This window comes from Pavona decussata, unplaced genomic scaffold (genome assembly GCF_977016875.1).
Source record: "Pavona decussata unplaced genomic scaffold, jaPavDecu1.1 SCAFFOLD_232, whole genome shotgun sequence".
NCBI classification, from domain to species: Eukaryota; Metazoa; Cnidaria; class Anthozoa; order Scleractinia; family Agariciidae; genus Pavona; species Pavona decussata.
The window spans coordinates 584,909-601,376 of NW_028145637.1; the positions used below are offsets into that span (position 1 = coordinate 584,909).

At 36.8% G+C, this 16,468-nt stretch overlaps 1 protein-coding gene across 2 annotated transcripts in view; it reads left to right on the forward strand.

The window, feature by feature from the left end:
• The first annotated feature begins 1,375 nt into the window (after positions 1 to 1,375).
• Positions 1,376 to 16,468, forward strand: part of LOC146458622 (protein PHTF2-like) — a 30,997-nt gene continuing 15,904 nt past the window's right edge. The window contains exons 1-9 of one of the 2 annotated variants that reach the window (XM_085090421.1): positions 1,376 to 1,686; positions 5,297 to 5,356; positions 6,777 to 6,846; positions 8,086 to 8,182; positions 9,763 to 9,871; positions 11,232 to 11,267; positions 13,332 to 13,426; positions 14,975 to 15,102; positions 16,003 to 16,193. In XM_085090421.1, coding sequence (XP_084946547.1) covers positions 1,648 to 1,686; positions 5,297 to 5,356; positions 6,777 to 6,846; positions 8,086 to 8,182; positions 9,763 to 9,871; positions 11,232 to 11,267; positions 13,332 to 13,426; positions 14,975 to 15,102; positions 16,003 to 16,193 — 825 coding nt within the window. In that variant the 5' untranslated portion in view covers positions 1,376 to 1,647. The remainder of the gene's footprint in view (positions 1,687 to 5,296; positions 5,357 to 6,776; positions 6,847 to 8,085; positions 8,183 to 9,762; positions 9,872 to 11,231; positions 11,268 to 13,331; positions 13,427 to 14,974; positions 15,103 to 16,002; positions 16,194 to 16,468) is intronic. The other variant, XM_085090422.1, reaches the window with a different exon arrangement.

The following is a 16,468-nucleotide window of genomic DNA, read 5'->3' on the forward strand; positions in this document are numbered from 1 at the left end:
GGCCAGTGCGTAAAGCACCTGTCATGTCTCTCTCCCAGTCCTCACAGGTCTTTCATCGAACCACCAGCTGTCCCAAAGCAAAAAATGAATAATTAAAAAAATACTTAATTCTTGGTTTTCAGATGACGTCATAAGAAACTGAAATTCATAACTAAACACCATTTTGGGTTTTTATCTTCATCACATATAAGAAAATCTAAATTTCCATCGGCTTGCTTGTTTTCAGCCGGATAGCATTCTTTGTTTTGAAAGTAGAGCAGTTTGAATTTTAGATTTTTGCGCAGTGCGTGACAGAAGGTTGCTGCTCTAAACATGTCACGTACATGAAAACATCGATTCGCCTCGTGTTTTTTTAGGTCTGATCAGCTAACATGTAATAGAAGCGTTAATGTCAATGTGTGAAAGTTCAGCAGAGAGAAGAAAGGCTTTGAAATAGCCAAGGTAAACTCCAGATGTTTTTGCTGGTTTCCGGCCGCCATGTTGGTGCCCATCAGACGGGGCACCACTGATGGGCACCAACATGGCGTCCCATACTAAACTCTGTAATTTTCTGTGGTACATTTTCTCGAATAACTCGATTAGGAGATATCGCACAGCCCTGTGGCTTTCACACGTTGTTTATGTATCATTCTTTTACAACATATCAATTTCTTCACTTTATATATTGAATGGCTGAGGATTTTATTTTTTCACTTGCGTGACGATGTGTGAGGTGAAAACCACCCATAGCTCAAATCTACCTTGATTGCAGTCGTTATGATTTAAATAAATATCGCCCAGCTGGGTGTACATACTTTCACATATTATGTGATTGTTTCAATATACAGAACGAGTAAAAATTCTCCAACTTTGCAACATGTTCTTCTCTAAGAAGACAAGGTTTTTCGGAAATCAAAGAAGTTCCTAGCGAAATCTATATTATTTCTTGATGAGAAAGAGAAAAAAAGACAATTCATGGACAATTTTCTCGTTAGAAAACTGGCAATAGACAGTATATTTAGCATTTAAAACCTTTTTTTTTAGAATTTCTGATCTTTCTGGCCTTCGTCCAACTAGACTATTTGAAAGTCCCTTCCAATACAAATTTTCCAAAAGTTTGTATGAACGAAGGTTGACTGGTGTCAAACTGGTCAAAATGTTGCCCAAGCAAATTTACTTCCGATTATGTTTTCATTTATAAAAAGAAGGAAGTATGTCATCTCAATATCCTTTAATTTTACAAATAGCATATAATATGATATTTTGCTAAAGAATTGACTCCACACATGGGGTCGCCTCTAGATAACCTTACTTCCGGCAAAACAGGAAGTGGGAGATTAGACGAGGGAATCCTGGAATCCAAGGATGAGCCCGCGCGACAAATCAAAGGGTAGTCCGCCAAAAAATACTCGTCAAGTTCAAAGCGAAGGGGATTTTCAGATTTTCAACTCTATCTTGAAGTCAAAAAACGCTTTAACTTTTGAAAAATAATTCGTTGCCGATTTGCACCTTAAAAGAAGATGCCCTCAGTGTCTTGAAGCGTCCTGAATATACGCTACTTTACCTTCAGTCGGCCGGTACATGTGAGGACTTTGTTATTGTAGCGGCAAAATCTTACGATATTAATTTCAAGTCTTATTCAATAACTCTCGTTGTTTCGAGAGTTGAATGGCTTTTGACCAAAGCATATCCTGGTTTCAGGAGAAGGTAAGATCGACTTTTGTTGCTTGTTAAAAGTAGCGATCCCGTAATGTAAAATATATTTCCGAGTGACAGTCTAGTTTCCTAGGAATGACATTTTTTTCAATATTTACACTTCTCGCCATTCCAGAGTAAAACTTTCGTTTCGACTTCAAATCATTTATTTAAAATAGCTTAGAACAATCTGTAAAGTCATTCCTGAGTTTGCTTTTAATTTCCTACTCTTCGCCGTCACTCATGAGATTATGTTTTCCTGATTCTAGAAGTGTAGAACAAAGTTGTTCATGCCAATGCTGTATCAATCCATCTTTTAAATGTCAAAAGCTACTCAAAGGGAACTCCAATTTTATTTCATGATCAAAACGACGGAGTAAATAGTCCAGTTCATTTTCCATTTAAATAATTATTATTTTGCGAATTGCCCTGTGTTGAGGACTTTCCTTTTGGGATTTTTCAACTCATAAATGAAGATAGAATGTAAAACGGGCCAATAATTAAATTATTTTATATTTAATGTTTGTAATTTTGCTCAGGATAATCACCCAGCCGACATTTCAAGCTTAATAGGCTTATGCAAGCTTATAAGCTTGCATTTGTTTTGCACTGGCCAGCAGTTAATTAAGGCTTGTTGTAGTTAATATTAATCTATAGTCAGCTTGTTAAAACTATCATCACAAAACTAAAAAATGAATAAACATGGCTGTTATTCACTGGCCTGTATTGGGAAAACCTGTGCCCTGCAGCCTTGAGCCATATGCAAGAGAGATGACACAGTTTTTCCCAATACGGACTTTCCTAGGCTGGTGAAAACATTTTTATAAATTTCTTCCACAAGAAAACAAGGCCCCAGTCTTGCAACAAGTCACACAGTAAATCCACCCTGGTTCACAAGCAATATCGAAAAAATTCAACCTACTGCTGGAACCAATCGGGTTGCATGATTTACAAAATTTTGCCTGCTCGTGCACTGAGAAAAAACTAAATATAATAGGGTTTTTGTCCCGTGAAATGATGGCTTTTAAAAATCTTATATGGAATTCCTCACTTGTTCTGATTGAAATGAACCTCAAATGGCTTTGGATAGCAAAAACATGATTTGTTCAACAATATTTTATGTAGCTGTGAGTATCTCATTTATGTTATGAAATTCAGTACTGAGCATTTTGTTTCACCTAATGGATAGATTAAAACCTTACTACATGTAGCTTTTTCACTGTTTTCATCATAATCTAAAATACACTATTGTGACAGTTGCCATTCTACAGGAAGATTAGAGACATTCTCAATTACAAAGTAGTTAATTTTTAAGTGATAAATTAGAATAATCTTCTATGCAAGATTATCGTAAGGAAATTAGATACATAATTCTGTGGTTGTAAAGTCACTGCATAATTAATATCATTAAATAATAATGTGACACCAACAATTCTATTTATGGGATCCTTGGCAGTGTTTTATCAATAAATTATGTATAGGTTACCCACTTTCTTGGGAATATTGTTTCAATGGATTATGCTGTCAGTTCTTTTAACTAGACATTAAATATTTGGAACTTATCTAATTAAACTAGTAATAAATATTTGAATGGAAAGCAAAGCATACCCACATACATGGATACAAACAAGCCAGCTGTGAAACTCAGGTGGCATCTTGAGCTTGCTGTCATGGGAGATCTGACAGATGTGGGAATTGAATTAACACCGAAAGACAAATTAGTCAGAATTAATATTTTGGGAGAAAGGTGCCCAAACATTTTTACCTCCAAGAGGTTCAAGAAGCATGTAGTATCACTCTCACAGATTCTATTGGGTGTAATTAAGTCTTATCTGTATATAGTTAGACCTTGGAATAAATGTGATGGTATATTTTAAGCCTGGTGGATGAATGAGAGTGATGTAATATTCAAAGTGACACAGGCATACTTGGAAAAGGAAATCCAAGTGCTCCCATCAGGAGTTGAACCTAAAACCTTCAGGATGTTGGTCCTCAGATTCCTTTTTTCTGGGTATGCCTGTGTCACTTTGAATAATACATCATCCTCAAAGTTAGACCTTGTTTGCTTTCCTTGGTAGACCAGCAAACCATAGCCGTAAGCAATAGTAAGAGCTCTGCTGACATCTATGCTGAGCACAGGTTAATAAGTCTTTCTAACATAGTGTGCATGCTTCCTTATCTAATTCCTATCGCTGTCATCATGGTACATTTCTAAACATACGCACGGCCGTGCATCCATCAGATAACGTGTGCAAGTCAGATGGGGAAGCTTGCACACGCTATGTTATAAAAAACTTTGTGCAAAGAGATAACACCACAAAAAAATTTTCATTTCATTTTCATTTTTCATTTTAAAAATTCGCCCTGAGGCCGGTGGGCATACAATAGAACACTAGGTCCCCTGCTGGGTAAACCCACCACCCAACCATTCCCCAACCAACTGTGAGAGTATACACACAAAGACCAGACCACAACACCGGGAACCACGTCCCCTACTCTTTGCGAACAGTGAGTGGGTTCTTTAACGTCCCACAGAGTTATTTACAAACAAGGGTTGTGAGACGGGGCCTTATCCGAGAAGACTAGAAAGTCTAACCATTTGCAGATGTCAGAGCAAAGGCAGCACTTTCTCCTTAGTTATTTAAAGACCCTGAGTGTTAGTCCGGCTGGGGTTTGAACCCACGACCAGTCCCACGCGGCAGTCCGGTGCTCTAGCAACTGAGCATGACTGAGCTAACCGGTTGGCGGTTATATATAAAATTTTATAAGAGCTATGTATATTTTTAAAAGAGTTATGTATATTTAGAAGAGCTTGTTGAAGTTTAATGGAACGTTAAGATTTAACCGATATGGGAAACCACTTTCACCTTCAGTTTAAGTTTTTGTACAGCACATTTAGAGAACTAGTATAATTGTAATTAATCAGGAACAAAACCTGTTTTCAAGGAGTCATTTATTTTATTTTCACTATGTTATAAAAAGAATTGGTTTAATATGCTCTTAGCTGTGCGTATATCGAGTTATGGATGCACTTGGGAGGTTTGGAGAGCAGTCAAGAATCTAGAGGTGCTCTCGTCTCTTACACTTCTCTCACACTCTCCAAACCTCCCACGTGCATCCATAACTTGACATACGCACACTAAGCGTGAACCAATTCTCAAGTCTGACAAAGACCTTGTGATGAGAAGTCAGTGATATTGTTTGCTTTTTCAAACATTAAGTATTTTGTTGAAGTGACATCCTACCCTAGTTTTTTTTAAACAATTACATGTAAGAGATAAATAGAACATTACTTTGGTTGAAAATATATGTTGTAGGTTAAAATGAATCCCAGGTTAAAATGATTTCAACCTAGGTTGATTTGCATTTTCCTTTTTTTCAGATGTAAATTACCCAACCTTAACAAAGGAAAATACAAATCAACCTAGGTTGAAATCATTTTAACCTGGGATTCATTTTAACCTACAACATATATAGATATGAAATTAAGTGTTTTTTAAACACTTAATTTGTACCCATATATTTTTAACCAGTAAGAGTAACAATTTATCATAAATTTACGTGGTTACAGGTTCATTATTTTTTAAATCCTAGTTTGTTGTTTGTCACTTGTATTTTATAGCTTGGGAAATATGACAAAGCATCATGGGAAAGGACATTTGAGGAACAAGAACAGGAATCAGTAAATATATATAGATTTAATTTTAAGTTTTAAGGATAGTGCCTACTAATAACAAAGTATTTTTGTTTGGGTTATGACTATGCAGGGAAAGCAGATCTTAGCAGGGGCTATTGAAATCCAAAAAGAAAATTGGGGGTAACCACACATATTTTAGAGATAATCATTCAAGCAACAGTTATTCTAAAAAACAGTAAAATACAAAGGAATGTATGGCGCTTTCTTTCCATGTTGAATTAATTAAGCTCTATTATCTCTGGAAAATGTATCGTTAATCCCAATTTTCTTTTTGGATACCAAGAGTACTTGCAAAAATATCCCTGTATTAGTAGGCACCACCCAATTGGGAAACCCGAGTATCTCAAGATGCGCAGAATGTATGCACAGTGACAAAAGTAGGCACTGTCCTTAAACTAGCAACACACTAGATGATTTTATATATCTATTTGGCCAATCAGCAAACATCAACAGGAGTCCTGGCTATGGTGATGAGGATTTTCATCAATCACCATCACTGTATAAGGTCGCTGTTATCTGGAATGTCGGCAATTAGATTCACCATCTTTCACTTTCACTGCTCCTATGATTTTGTGGCAAATTAAGTGAACCAAGAAGGCATGTAATTGTGCATGTCTGACCTTTTTTGGCTCACACCAACTCAATAAAGTTGAGTGCAAAATATTGCTGTCAAAAGCCCTACTCCCCTCCTGAATATATCAAGCCTTCCACTACTTTGCCTTGTTTCTGTTAAATAGAAACACTTTGACAGAACACTGTATAAATACCAACTGTGATGCTCTTAGAATCAAATTGAATGTCATCTTCATTTTCATACTCTAAAATTCTGCATATAACCACTCCTCCCCCACCTGCTTAGAAAATCCTCACTTCCCTCATGGATATAACTGTATATTACAACCAGCCCACCACTTTAATTTAGAAACACTTTCTGTTTACATGCAAATTTTTAATACATACATGTACCTCTTACTAACCAAGTTTGAGGTGAAGGAAAAGAATATTAATAGAACCCCAACCCTCCCCTCCCCTCCTCTTGAATATTAGTACCCTCCACAAAAATGCACTTGTTACACTGTACCTCAGAAACGTTTTGAGGGGGTTTATTTAAGGGGTTTGTGGTATGTTCTTTATGCCATCTGTTAATTTACTATTACGCCATAAGTGCACATTGAAAACAAGATGATAGATAGCCAATGAGGCGTGCAGTGCCAATTTGGCTATAATCATCTTGTATCCAACATCAGTGTGATTGGGATTTTTTTTATATTTACTCTTACCACAATTTGTGGAGCCATTATATCATGGTTGATAAACCAATCAAAACTCTGCAGCTTCATCATCCATGGAGTCAGTTTTTAATATTAATTAAACTTATGGTTTGGCCTTTTTGTTCACCTCACAGGGTTTTATTCATGTTCTTAAAAAGCCTGGAGGACTCAAACCTGAGCTGATTGACGTTGATCTTGTTATTGGTATGTTTAATTTAGCTTAATTTTTTTAATATTAGCAGTATAAAATTTCTAATTAAGGACGGTGCCTACTATTGTTACTGCGCATACGTTCTGCGCATCTCGAGATACTCAGGTTTCCTGTGGGTGGTGCCCACTAATACAGGGATTTTTTTGCGCGGTTTAAAGCTTTGGGAGAAAGCAGAACTTACCAAATGCTCTTGGTATCTCAAAAGAAAATTGGGGGTAACCATGCATTTTTCAGGCTCAATTTAGGAAAAAGTCCCATACATTGCTGTATATTTTAGCGTTTTTAAGAGATGTTGTTGCTTAATTTTTTCTGGAAAATACGTGGTTACCCCCAATTTTCTTTTTGGATTCCAATAGGCCTTGCTAAGATCTGCTTTTCCCACATAGTCATAAGCCCCATAAAAATACTTCGGTATTAGTAGGCACCGTCCTTAAAATAAGTCTAAGCTTATTCAAAATTAGTCTGTATAACAGCCTAATATCTGCATTGTTTTTTTGTCAGATGTAAATGGGGTTAGTTTCTACTGAAACAAAATTGTGGTGCTTTCTCAGTGGGGGAGTGGAAACAAATAAATGTGTTGTTTTATCGAATGAGTGATGAGGTAATTTGGCCCTCGTAAATTAGAGATTTGAGGTGATGGTTTGAGCATTAGCCAGTGAAGAGCTCAAACATTTTGTGTTAGCCCAGTCACTTACCTGAAGGGCTGCCACTTGAAACATCAGCTCTTCTGATCCCTTCATGATGGCCAAATTACCTTTAATCAGTTAACTCAGTCAATAAAACCACTTTATGTTTAATAATTGTTGATTTTTATTTAATATTTTAATTAATAGCTAGTCATATAAACAAAATGCAGCCATTAGACTTGAGAAAGACGCTTAAAACAACAAGTTTCAGCTGAACATACAATTTAATTGCTAACTATTAAAGATTTCCATTTAGCCATCAGTCATTTCCTGAATATTTTACATCTTTACCAATGAAATTAGGGCATTGTGCATACCAAAACTAGATCTGTACTAGATGAATCCATGAAATGCTTTTCAAGAACATACTGAATAAAATGTATCCCTGGTCAGAATGACCTTTCCCCAGCCGGGTCCTCTTGTTGTTGGTGTTGCTCTTTAATACTACATACAAGAGCATGTTAGAGGGCTAGGATGAAGGTTGATATCCAGTCCTGTTGTCATAGAGATGGCCACAAGACCTTCAGTGTTTTGTTCTCTTTTTAGGCTCAACATTTCCCAAGACAAAGCCTGTACATACCTGGTTTGCCGTTACACAGAAAGGCTTGATCCGTGTTCTCTTGTTTCCTTTTTTTCGAACATGGTAAGAAATTCACGTGGAACTTATAGTATGGATTTCTTTTTAAAAACCTGCAAATGTCTTTAAACTGTATTTTAAAAAAACAATTCCTTGAGTGGGGTTTTTCACAGTGTTGCAAATAAATTTTCAAGGGACGGAATCAACAGTAAAGAATTTTAATGACCAGTCAATTGTTCAAAGAATTTTAATGACCAGTCAATAATTCAAGGGCTCATTGGAAAAAGGGCGTAAGACAAGTGATGAATTCACCTTTACAATTCAAATCACTCTATAAAACGGTCTACCCCCTTATGGGAAGGAAACCAGTTCATGACCCAGAAAACAACATTAAGGTTCGGGGGGTGGAGGGAGGGAGGCGAATGTGGTGGTTAGCTTGTTTACCAGTGAACGCGCTTGGAAGGGTAATTTTGTTATAAATTTTGTCCACGTCGGACTTGTCGGTTTCCGATTTTTCGGTGGCCTGAAAGTTTTCACTTTCCACGAGCTGTGTTTACTGTCACACCTGTCGTTGTTTCATAACTAACGTTTGTGATGACATCATGGTTTTATTTCCCGGGTTGTAAGAAGCCCAAAATAGATCAAGGCAGTGGTGATAAACAACTTGCGTATCATACTGGCCAGTTGGTTTCGCTTTTGTTCAGTGAGGTGTGTAAACACACGACATCTATGGGTCTTTTGAACAGTTATGAAAGTGACGAATGCAGTGCAGGGGAACCGGTCAAAACGTGGTCTGAAGAATGCTTCCTTGGTAGTAATGACTGTGCATTTGCAAATTTTTCATTTCAATTATCGAATCCCTTGGGAGCATCAAACATAAATCCCGCCATGTGCACTAAGGTGTAAACAATGTGGCCTTACCAATCCCAATTTCTCTAAATTTGCACTTGTTTGGCATACAGACTTTTTATTGTCAGAAACAGAGTTCCACATTATTTGAATACAAAACTTTCTGACAAGATAACGGAACTGTATGCCAAAGTAAATCGTTTTTTGGATAAACTTGAATTCTAAAGGTAAAATCATCACTTACGCCCTTTTTCCACGGAGCCCTTCAATTGTTACTGTAAGTAAGTAAAACGTAACTCCAAATTTATTTTATTGATTAATACAATTTAATTTGTCTGGTCAAGTGGCCTAATGCTGTATTTTGCTTAATTTATATTTCCCGCTGGTTTGCTGCCATTGTGCATTTTACGTCCTATGTTTGCTCAGATGCTGCACAAAAAAGAACTTCAATCTGCTTCATAACAGTAGGCGCTGTGGCAGCCATATGTCTAGTGCATAGTCGAGCTAGTTGATTCTGTAGTTATTGACTAGCTTACATAAATTTCCAGCTGATATCTCTTTGATGAAAATACGCCCCAAGTTCCCCTTTGTGAGAAAAGCATTTCCCCTCAGTGGTAGAAATTTGCCATTCAAAACAGACATTCAGCAACCTCAGTTGTAAATATTGTTAGCCTCTACTATTATCAGCATACTAGGTCATGAGTCACAAATGACATACTAGGTTGGTCACATTGCATGTGCTGTAGTGGGCTAATTTACCAGTGAGTGTAATTGTTTTTGTTTGTTTTAACTTCCAGGTGGTCACAGCAGTTGTCTCCCAAATTGTGGTTCCTGTTTTTGTTTCTGTATTTATGTGAACTTCTGGTGCTTGTTATTTATTTAAGAGAATGGGAATCAAATTGGAAAGTAAGTGCAGTTGACTATAAATTTATAATACATAAAGATGTTATGTTTAGGGTTTATTCCTTTACTTAAAAAAAAAATGCTGAGGGTCCAGTGGACCCATTTTGGAGATTTTTTCAAGCGCATTTAGTTATAATTGTTTTTCACAGAATGGGCCAAGATAATTCACCTTCTCATATGCAATTACAATTAGTATAATTATAATAATTTGTGTGGGGAGCAGTGATGGTGCAGTGATGAGAGCACTTGCCTCCCACCAATGTAGCCCTGTTTGATTCCTGAACTCAGCGTGATATGTGGGTTGAGTTTGTTTGTTGGTTCTCCTCCTTGTTCCGAGTGGTTTTTCTCTGGGTACTCCAATTTTCCCCTCTTCTCAAAAACCAACACTTCTATTCAATTCCAATTCAATTTGGAAAGTGTCCCCAATTAGTGCTCTGCACTAAAGACATTGACACTTAAATAAAGTGATTTATTGTTCAATTAGCCTAATTAGAAAATTAATAATAAATTGGTGTCAGCGTAAAATTAACATTTATTTGGAGACGCTGTTTTAATTTACTCTTTTCAACTTGCAGTATATATAGATTTTTTTAGAAATATCCTTTTTACGCGGGACGCCCTGAAGGGGCATACCGTGTCTAAAAACGGGTCGATTTCTTTTTTTTCTTTTTTTTTTTTTCTTCCTCGTAGCTACAAATCGGTACATTAATTTATTCATTAAACTCACCCCTCTCCTACTCGGGATGTATTGTTCTGATTGTCTTTAACAAAGGCAGGCCAATTAAAATCCATTCTTATCGCTAGGGAGGGGACCCACTCACCCTTACCTGTGTGACGTCAACGCATCATTTGATTTCTTCATTAAAACTGCATTAAATTGTGGAGCCATATTGTTAACATGTTCTGGACTCAAGTGAGCTGTTTTCAAACGGAAATTTCACCATTTTGAAGCAGTAAATCGAAAGAATAACTTCTAAGAAGCACTCGACATCTAAAACGGTGGAAATTGGAGAGTTCCTGGCGAAGGAATCGTGCTTTCTTTGACAGTCTTAGTCCACGACTGCAGACAGAGAAGAGGTCATTGAGAAGCTTACGTTATCGCAATGGAATTCCCGCAATTTCCCTTGAAAACCTGAGTAACGTAACACAAGGGGAACAACGTAACGCGATCGTCGTGACTCGAACTATTCCATTAGCAAGGATAGTTTTATCAATCGGCGAAGCATACAGTTGGAATAAATGAATCAGTCCGGGCATCACGCGTAATGCCAGTATAGCAGGCATCTTGTTAATTATTGTTATTCACTTAATAAATAATTAAGTTAAATTAAATTTATTTAATGATTTATTTTTTGTTTTCCAGGCTGTAACATGGTCAGAGGCTTGTGGGCCAGCTCTGGTAAGAACATTAATTTTATAATCCTGTTTATAGCTTAAAGTTAAGCCTGGTCTCCATATACATTCACGTAAAAATGTTGCAAACATGCAGTCGCAAATGGTTTGCGACGGCCCGATCGCCAACACCTTCACTTTTTGCGATAGTATTTGCTATTCTGTTTTCCATATGTGTAATTGCTTTACCCAACCTCATTTCGTGACATCATGAAAAAGGGCGCAAAAATGCCATACAGATTGTGTTGGACTGTGCCATCGCTTCGGAGACCTCCAATTTTGCTCTGGATGCCACTTCCATCCAAGCATTGGCCTTTTAAATCTTGTCTTTACAATCCTTAGATTTCCTGTCACATCTGGCCGAGTATTCCCTTATAACATTAATTTAATTTACACTGTTTTGAGGAGTATCCTCGTCATTGCCACAATCATACTCAGATTCCATTTTCATTACTTATACTTGCCTCTGATTCATCAAAGCATATCACATGCACAAAAATCGTCGCCAATTGATTGCAAACAATCGCAAACAGTTTCCGATCAATTGTATAATTTCCATATCGTTGTTTCCTCACTTTAGCATTGTTAATTGTCACAAACAAGACGTAAAGATAGAAATTTTTCTATCTCATGCCTACTTTACGATCATTGCCAATCATCTGCGACTGGTCGGGGATGAACGTAAAATTATGTTTCCATTTACGCAAACTGATTGCGATCAAGCCATCATAAGCAGTTTGTGATGTTACACGCATATGGAAACTAGGCTTTAGAGTTCCAGTTACCAAAATTTGATCACAGACAGCTATTTGGAAGATTTTTAATGTTTTTTGGTTTAATTCTGGCTTAGTTGAATTGTCAGTCCATGCATTTACTTCACTCTGTCTCTTATTGCCTGACTGTTCTTCCTGGGAGAATCTTGACTTACATGTAGAGTTACTTATTGTGTACGGAAATGTAATGTATGTATGTTGTAAGGTGCTGTCACTTAAAGTGCCCCTGGGACGAAAATTTCATTTTCCATCTTTTTGCATTTTTGTGTAGAATATGACCTTCTTACTCATGTTACCAAATTTCAATCCTTTACTGCGATTGGAAGTATTTTTTTTTCAGCTTTTTATTCGAGATTTCACAGCCGCCATTACTTGGCCTTGTTCTGGAAGTTAAGGCTCAAATTACAGGAAGTGACGTCATTGGCTCAACACGAAAAATTCCACATGGCTAATTTTCATATGGATTCTACTTCATAAACTGTATTCTGCTGTTGCGAACTAAATAACAGCAGAATACAGTTTATGAAGTAGAATCCATATGAAAATTAGCCATGTGGAATTTTTCGTGTTGAGCCAATGATGTCACTTCCTGTAATTTGAGCCTTAACTTCCGGAACAAGGCCAAGTAATGGCGGCCGTGAAATCTCAAATAAAAGGCTGAAAAAAAATACTTCCAATCGCTGTAAAGGATTGAAATTTGGTAACATGAGTAAGAAGGTCATATTCTACACGAAAATGCAAAAAGATGGAAAATGAAATTTTCGTCCCAGGGGCACTTTAAGTTTCCTAATTTGTGTTATATTAGAATATCGCTAAAATTAGGCTTTTTTTTCTCTATACAATAGTGTTAGAAATTGTAATAGTGTTGTTTTTACAGTAAGTGTTGTATTGTAAGTCTATAATACTTAAAAGTAGTAATAAAAATACAAAAAAGTACATTTCATTATTTTGAAAACACTTTCAATAAATTGTTGTTAAAATTTAGTGTGGACAGGAGAAAATGGAGACCTCTGAATTGAAAACAATGACTTAAATAACATCACATGAAATTGTTTCCAGTCCAAAATTCTAGCAACTGCAGGTCTCTGTCATTTTCGTCATTTTCAGGCCTTTAGCATGGTAGGTGAAAACAATATGAAAAATTTAAGCTAGGTGGCAATGAAGAGATATATTTGCTATCATGTTACTTTTGAAAATGCATTATTGCACTGGACTTGATTATGCTGTGCAAGTCACTGAGTTGAGCTTGAGTCTGGAAATGAATATTGAATGATATACCATTGTATTTGTTTCATTAGATCATGTTACTGTTAGGAGTGTTGTACATGTACATGGTCTCGACAGACTACTCCAGTGCATCTCAAAGAAGGAAGGTCAAGAGTATTAATAGAAGGTAACTGTGATTTCATTCATTTTGTAGACTGAAAAAATACAGCCAAACCTCCCACATAAGTGGACACTCTTGGGACCAGAAAAATTGTCCAGGAGTGTTTATGGGAGGTTAAAATTGTAGAGTTTGTAGAGTTTGTCGGTGTCCACCTGTCAGAGGTGTCCACCTACATGAGTTGTCCACCTATGAGAGGTGTCCACCTACATGAGTTGTCCACTACGAAAGCTGTCCACCTGTAAGAGGTGTCAAACTACAAGAGGTGTCTACCTACAAGAGTTGTCCACTGACATGAGTTGTCCACCTACAAGAGGTGTCCCTCTACGAGAGGTGTCCACCTGTAAGAGGTGTCCACCTACATGAGTTGTCCACCTACGAGAGGTGTTCACCTGTAAGAGTTTTCCACCTACAGGTGTCCACCTGCGAGAGGTGTCCACCTGTAAGAGATGTCCACCTATGAGAGGTGTCCACCTGTAAGAGGTGTCCACCTACAAGAGGTGTCTACCTGTAAGAGGTGTCCACCTTTAAGAGGTGTCCACTTACCAGAGGTGTTCACCTGTAAGAGGTGTCCACCTATAAAAACTGTCCACCTACAGGGGTGTCCACCTATGAGAAGCATCCACCTACAGGAGGTGTCCTTTAGCGGAGGTTCAACTGTAATAGTGATTTACAGGAGTCATGGGTTCAGTTATTGCCTGGAGCTCAGATTTTACTCACGACATGCTGAACTTTGCTCCCTCTTAAGAGAAGAAGCCAGAAAAACTGGCTGGGGGTAATTTTGCTGGGGTTTATCTTCAGGAGTTGAACCTTGAGTAGTTAATAATTAACTCAATTGTCTTATTGTTATTAATTGGTGAAATTATTGTTGTTAATTATATGTGAAATTCATACATGTCTGGACCGTGGATTCATGAAAGAATCAATGAGTGAATGAACATCACAGTAAAGTTACAGTACATACTATGTAGCTATGCAACTTGAGCTGTTGCATAAAGAAAGGATGAGAAAAAAATCAGGCTCAAATGGGATTCGATGCCATGACCTTTGCAATGATGGGTATGAATCCCGTTTGAACAAGCCTGAATGTTTTTCAGGCTTAATTATTTTTGCACCTGCTAATAAGTTGCTTATTTAATACAATCATGTAAATAACTGCAATGTTCATTCACATTATTTCATTGTTTTATATATGGCACTTTAGCTAGTAGTGCTAGCAAGGCCCTGTGCCACCCTCTGCTGTCAAATCAATCATAGCTCTAGGGAAAATTAAGTACATGCGCTTTTAATTATCAAGTTTTTAAATTCCTTGTAAAGAAATTGTATTACCAAACTAAAAACCTTCCAGTTTTGTATAAATCAAAAACTATGCTAAAACTGAAGTAAAAACTACTGCAACCTTACTGAGTTCATGTTAACAGTTTTGGTAGTTTGAGATTTGTCAAACTTTTTATTTAAATAAACTACAAATTTAGTTATTTTCTTTCTTTTTTTCTTTTTTGGCTATAACAATATATATATTTAATATTTTATTTCCACTCTTGGATCTCATTTCAGAAGAAGAGCTGCCAGACAAAAGAGAAAAAGTAGTACACAAGAGAATGGAGAAACAATACCTCATGATGCAATGATAACAAATGGAATAAGACAAAGAAAAACACAACAGCTCGCTGGTTTGGACCCTGGTAAATGCTGTTTCATTCCGTTTGTAATCCATGGCTTTCATTTCAGCAGACCTGTAGCCATTATCAAGGAAACACACAGGCAGTTGTTTTAATTGGTGGAATTCATGTTCAGGAAGTTCAAAGCGTGAAAGTCTGTATTAATAACTAATTAGTTCAGTGAAGGTGAAGACCTTTTGATAGAAAAGAGATTGTGTTGATGCTTTTTAAAGCAGATTTAAAAATCTGTTCTTGAAAATTTATGAAACATGAAAATCATGACATTAAGCAAATTATTGCCAGTCATGATGAGCGATTGCATGTGTCAAATGATGTGCAACAAGCAGATCTGCCATGGACTTGAAATTTGGAGGTTCTGAGTTATTAAAACGGATTCAATTCTGCAATATTTACCATATAATATTTGTTAATAAATATTAATAGTTGTCTAGTTAGTTACAGGAATTAAAGTTAACTAATTAGCCTCTTTTTTTGTCAGTTAAGTTTAAATTTATGTACAACTGTAATATTTATTTGTGTCTGTTCAGGTTTAGCCTCCCTAGCTCACAGATCAGATGCTCTTTTGGCTCGTTACATTACACAATCTTTCCTCATCAGCCAAAAGAGCATCTGTGAGGGAGGCTAGTTCAATTTGCTACATGGCAGCATAATTATTTCCCTTGCAATCACGGTTTTTGTAACGTTTCTCTTCATTTTGTTAAAGTGCCATGCATGACCCTAATTTTATTAACCGCTTTCTGTTGAGTTATTCATTTAACTAATTATGTCATATATTACAATGCATGCATGTAATACTACATAATAATGCACTTTAAATTAAATGTCAGCTGTTTAATTAAATTGTAACAATGTGGAATGTGCTTTGATTAAAAAGGTGTTTTTGTTTATTTTATTTCTTTACAGTGTGTGATAATAAAGATGATATTGAAGCTGTGGAAAACATGGATCATGAAAATGGGAAAGATCCTGACAATGATAAAACAGAGGAAGAGATGAGTGAGAGTGGAGAGACCACCTCATCTACTACAGAGAGTGACGTGTCTGACGTTGAAATGGACAGTAACAATGAGGACCCATTTGCTTGGGATAAACAGGTAAGATGCAGCCTCATAGCTACATAAGTAATTGTGAAGAACAGCTCATGTCCACCGACTGTCAGTCGACTGTTGGCCAACTGTAGGCCGATAGTCAACCAACAGTTGACCAACAGTGGGCCAACAGTCAACCGACTTGAGCTGTTCCTCACAATTACCGCTACATGTATCTCAAGGATCACAATAGAAGAACTGTGATTATACATTTCCTTAAGCATAATATACCGCATTTCCTATGGGTTTACCATCATGGTAATAAACCCTTGCAGGATATG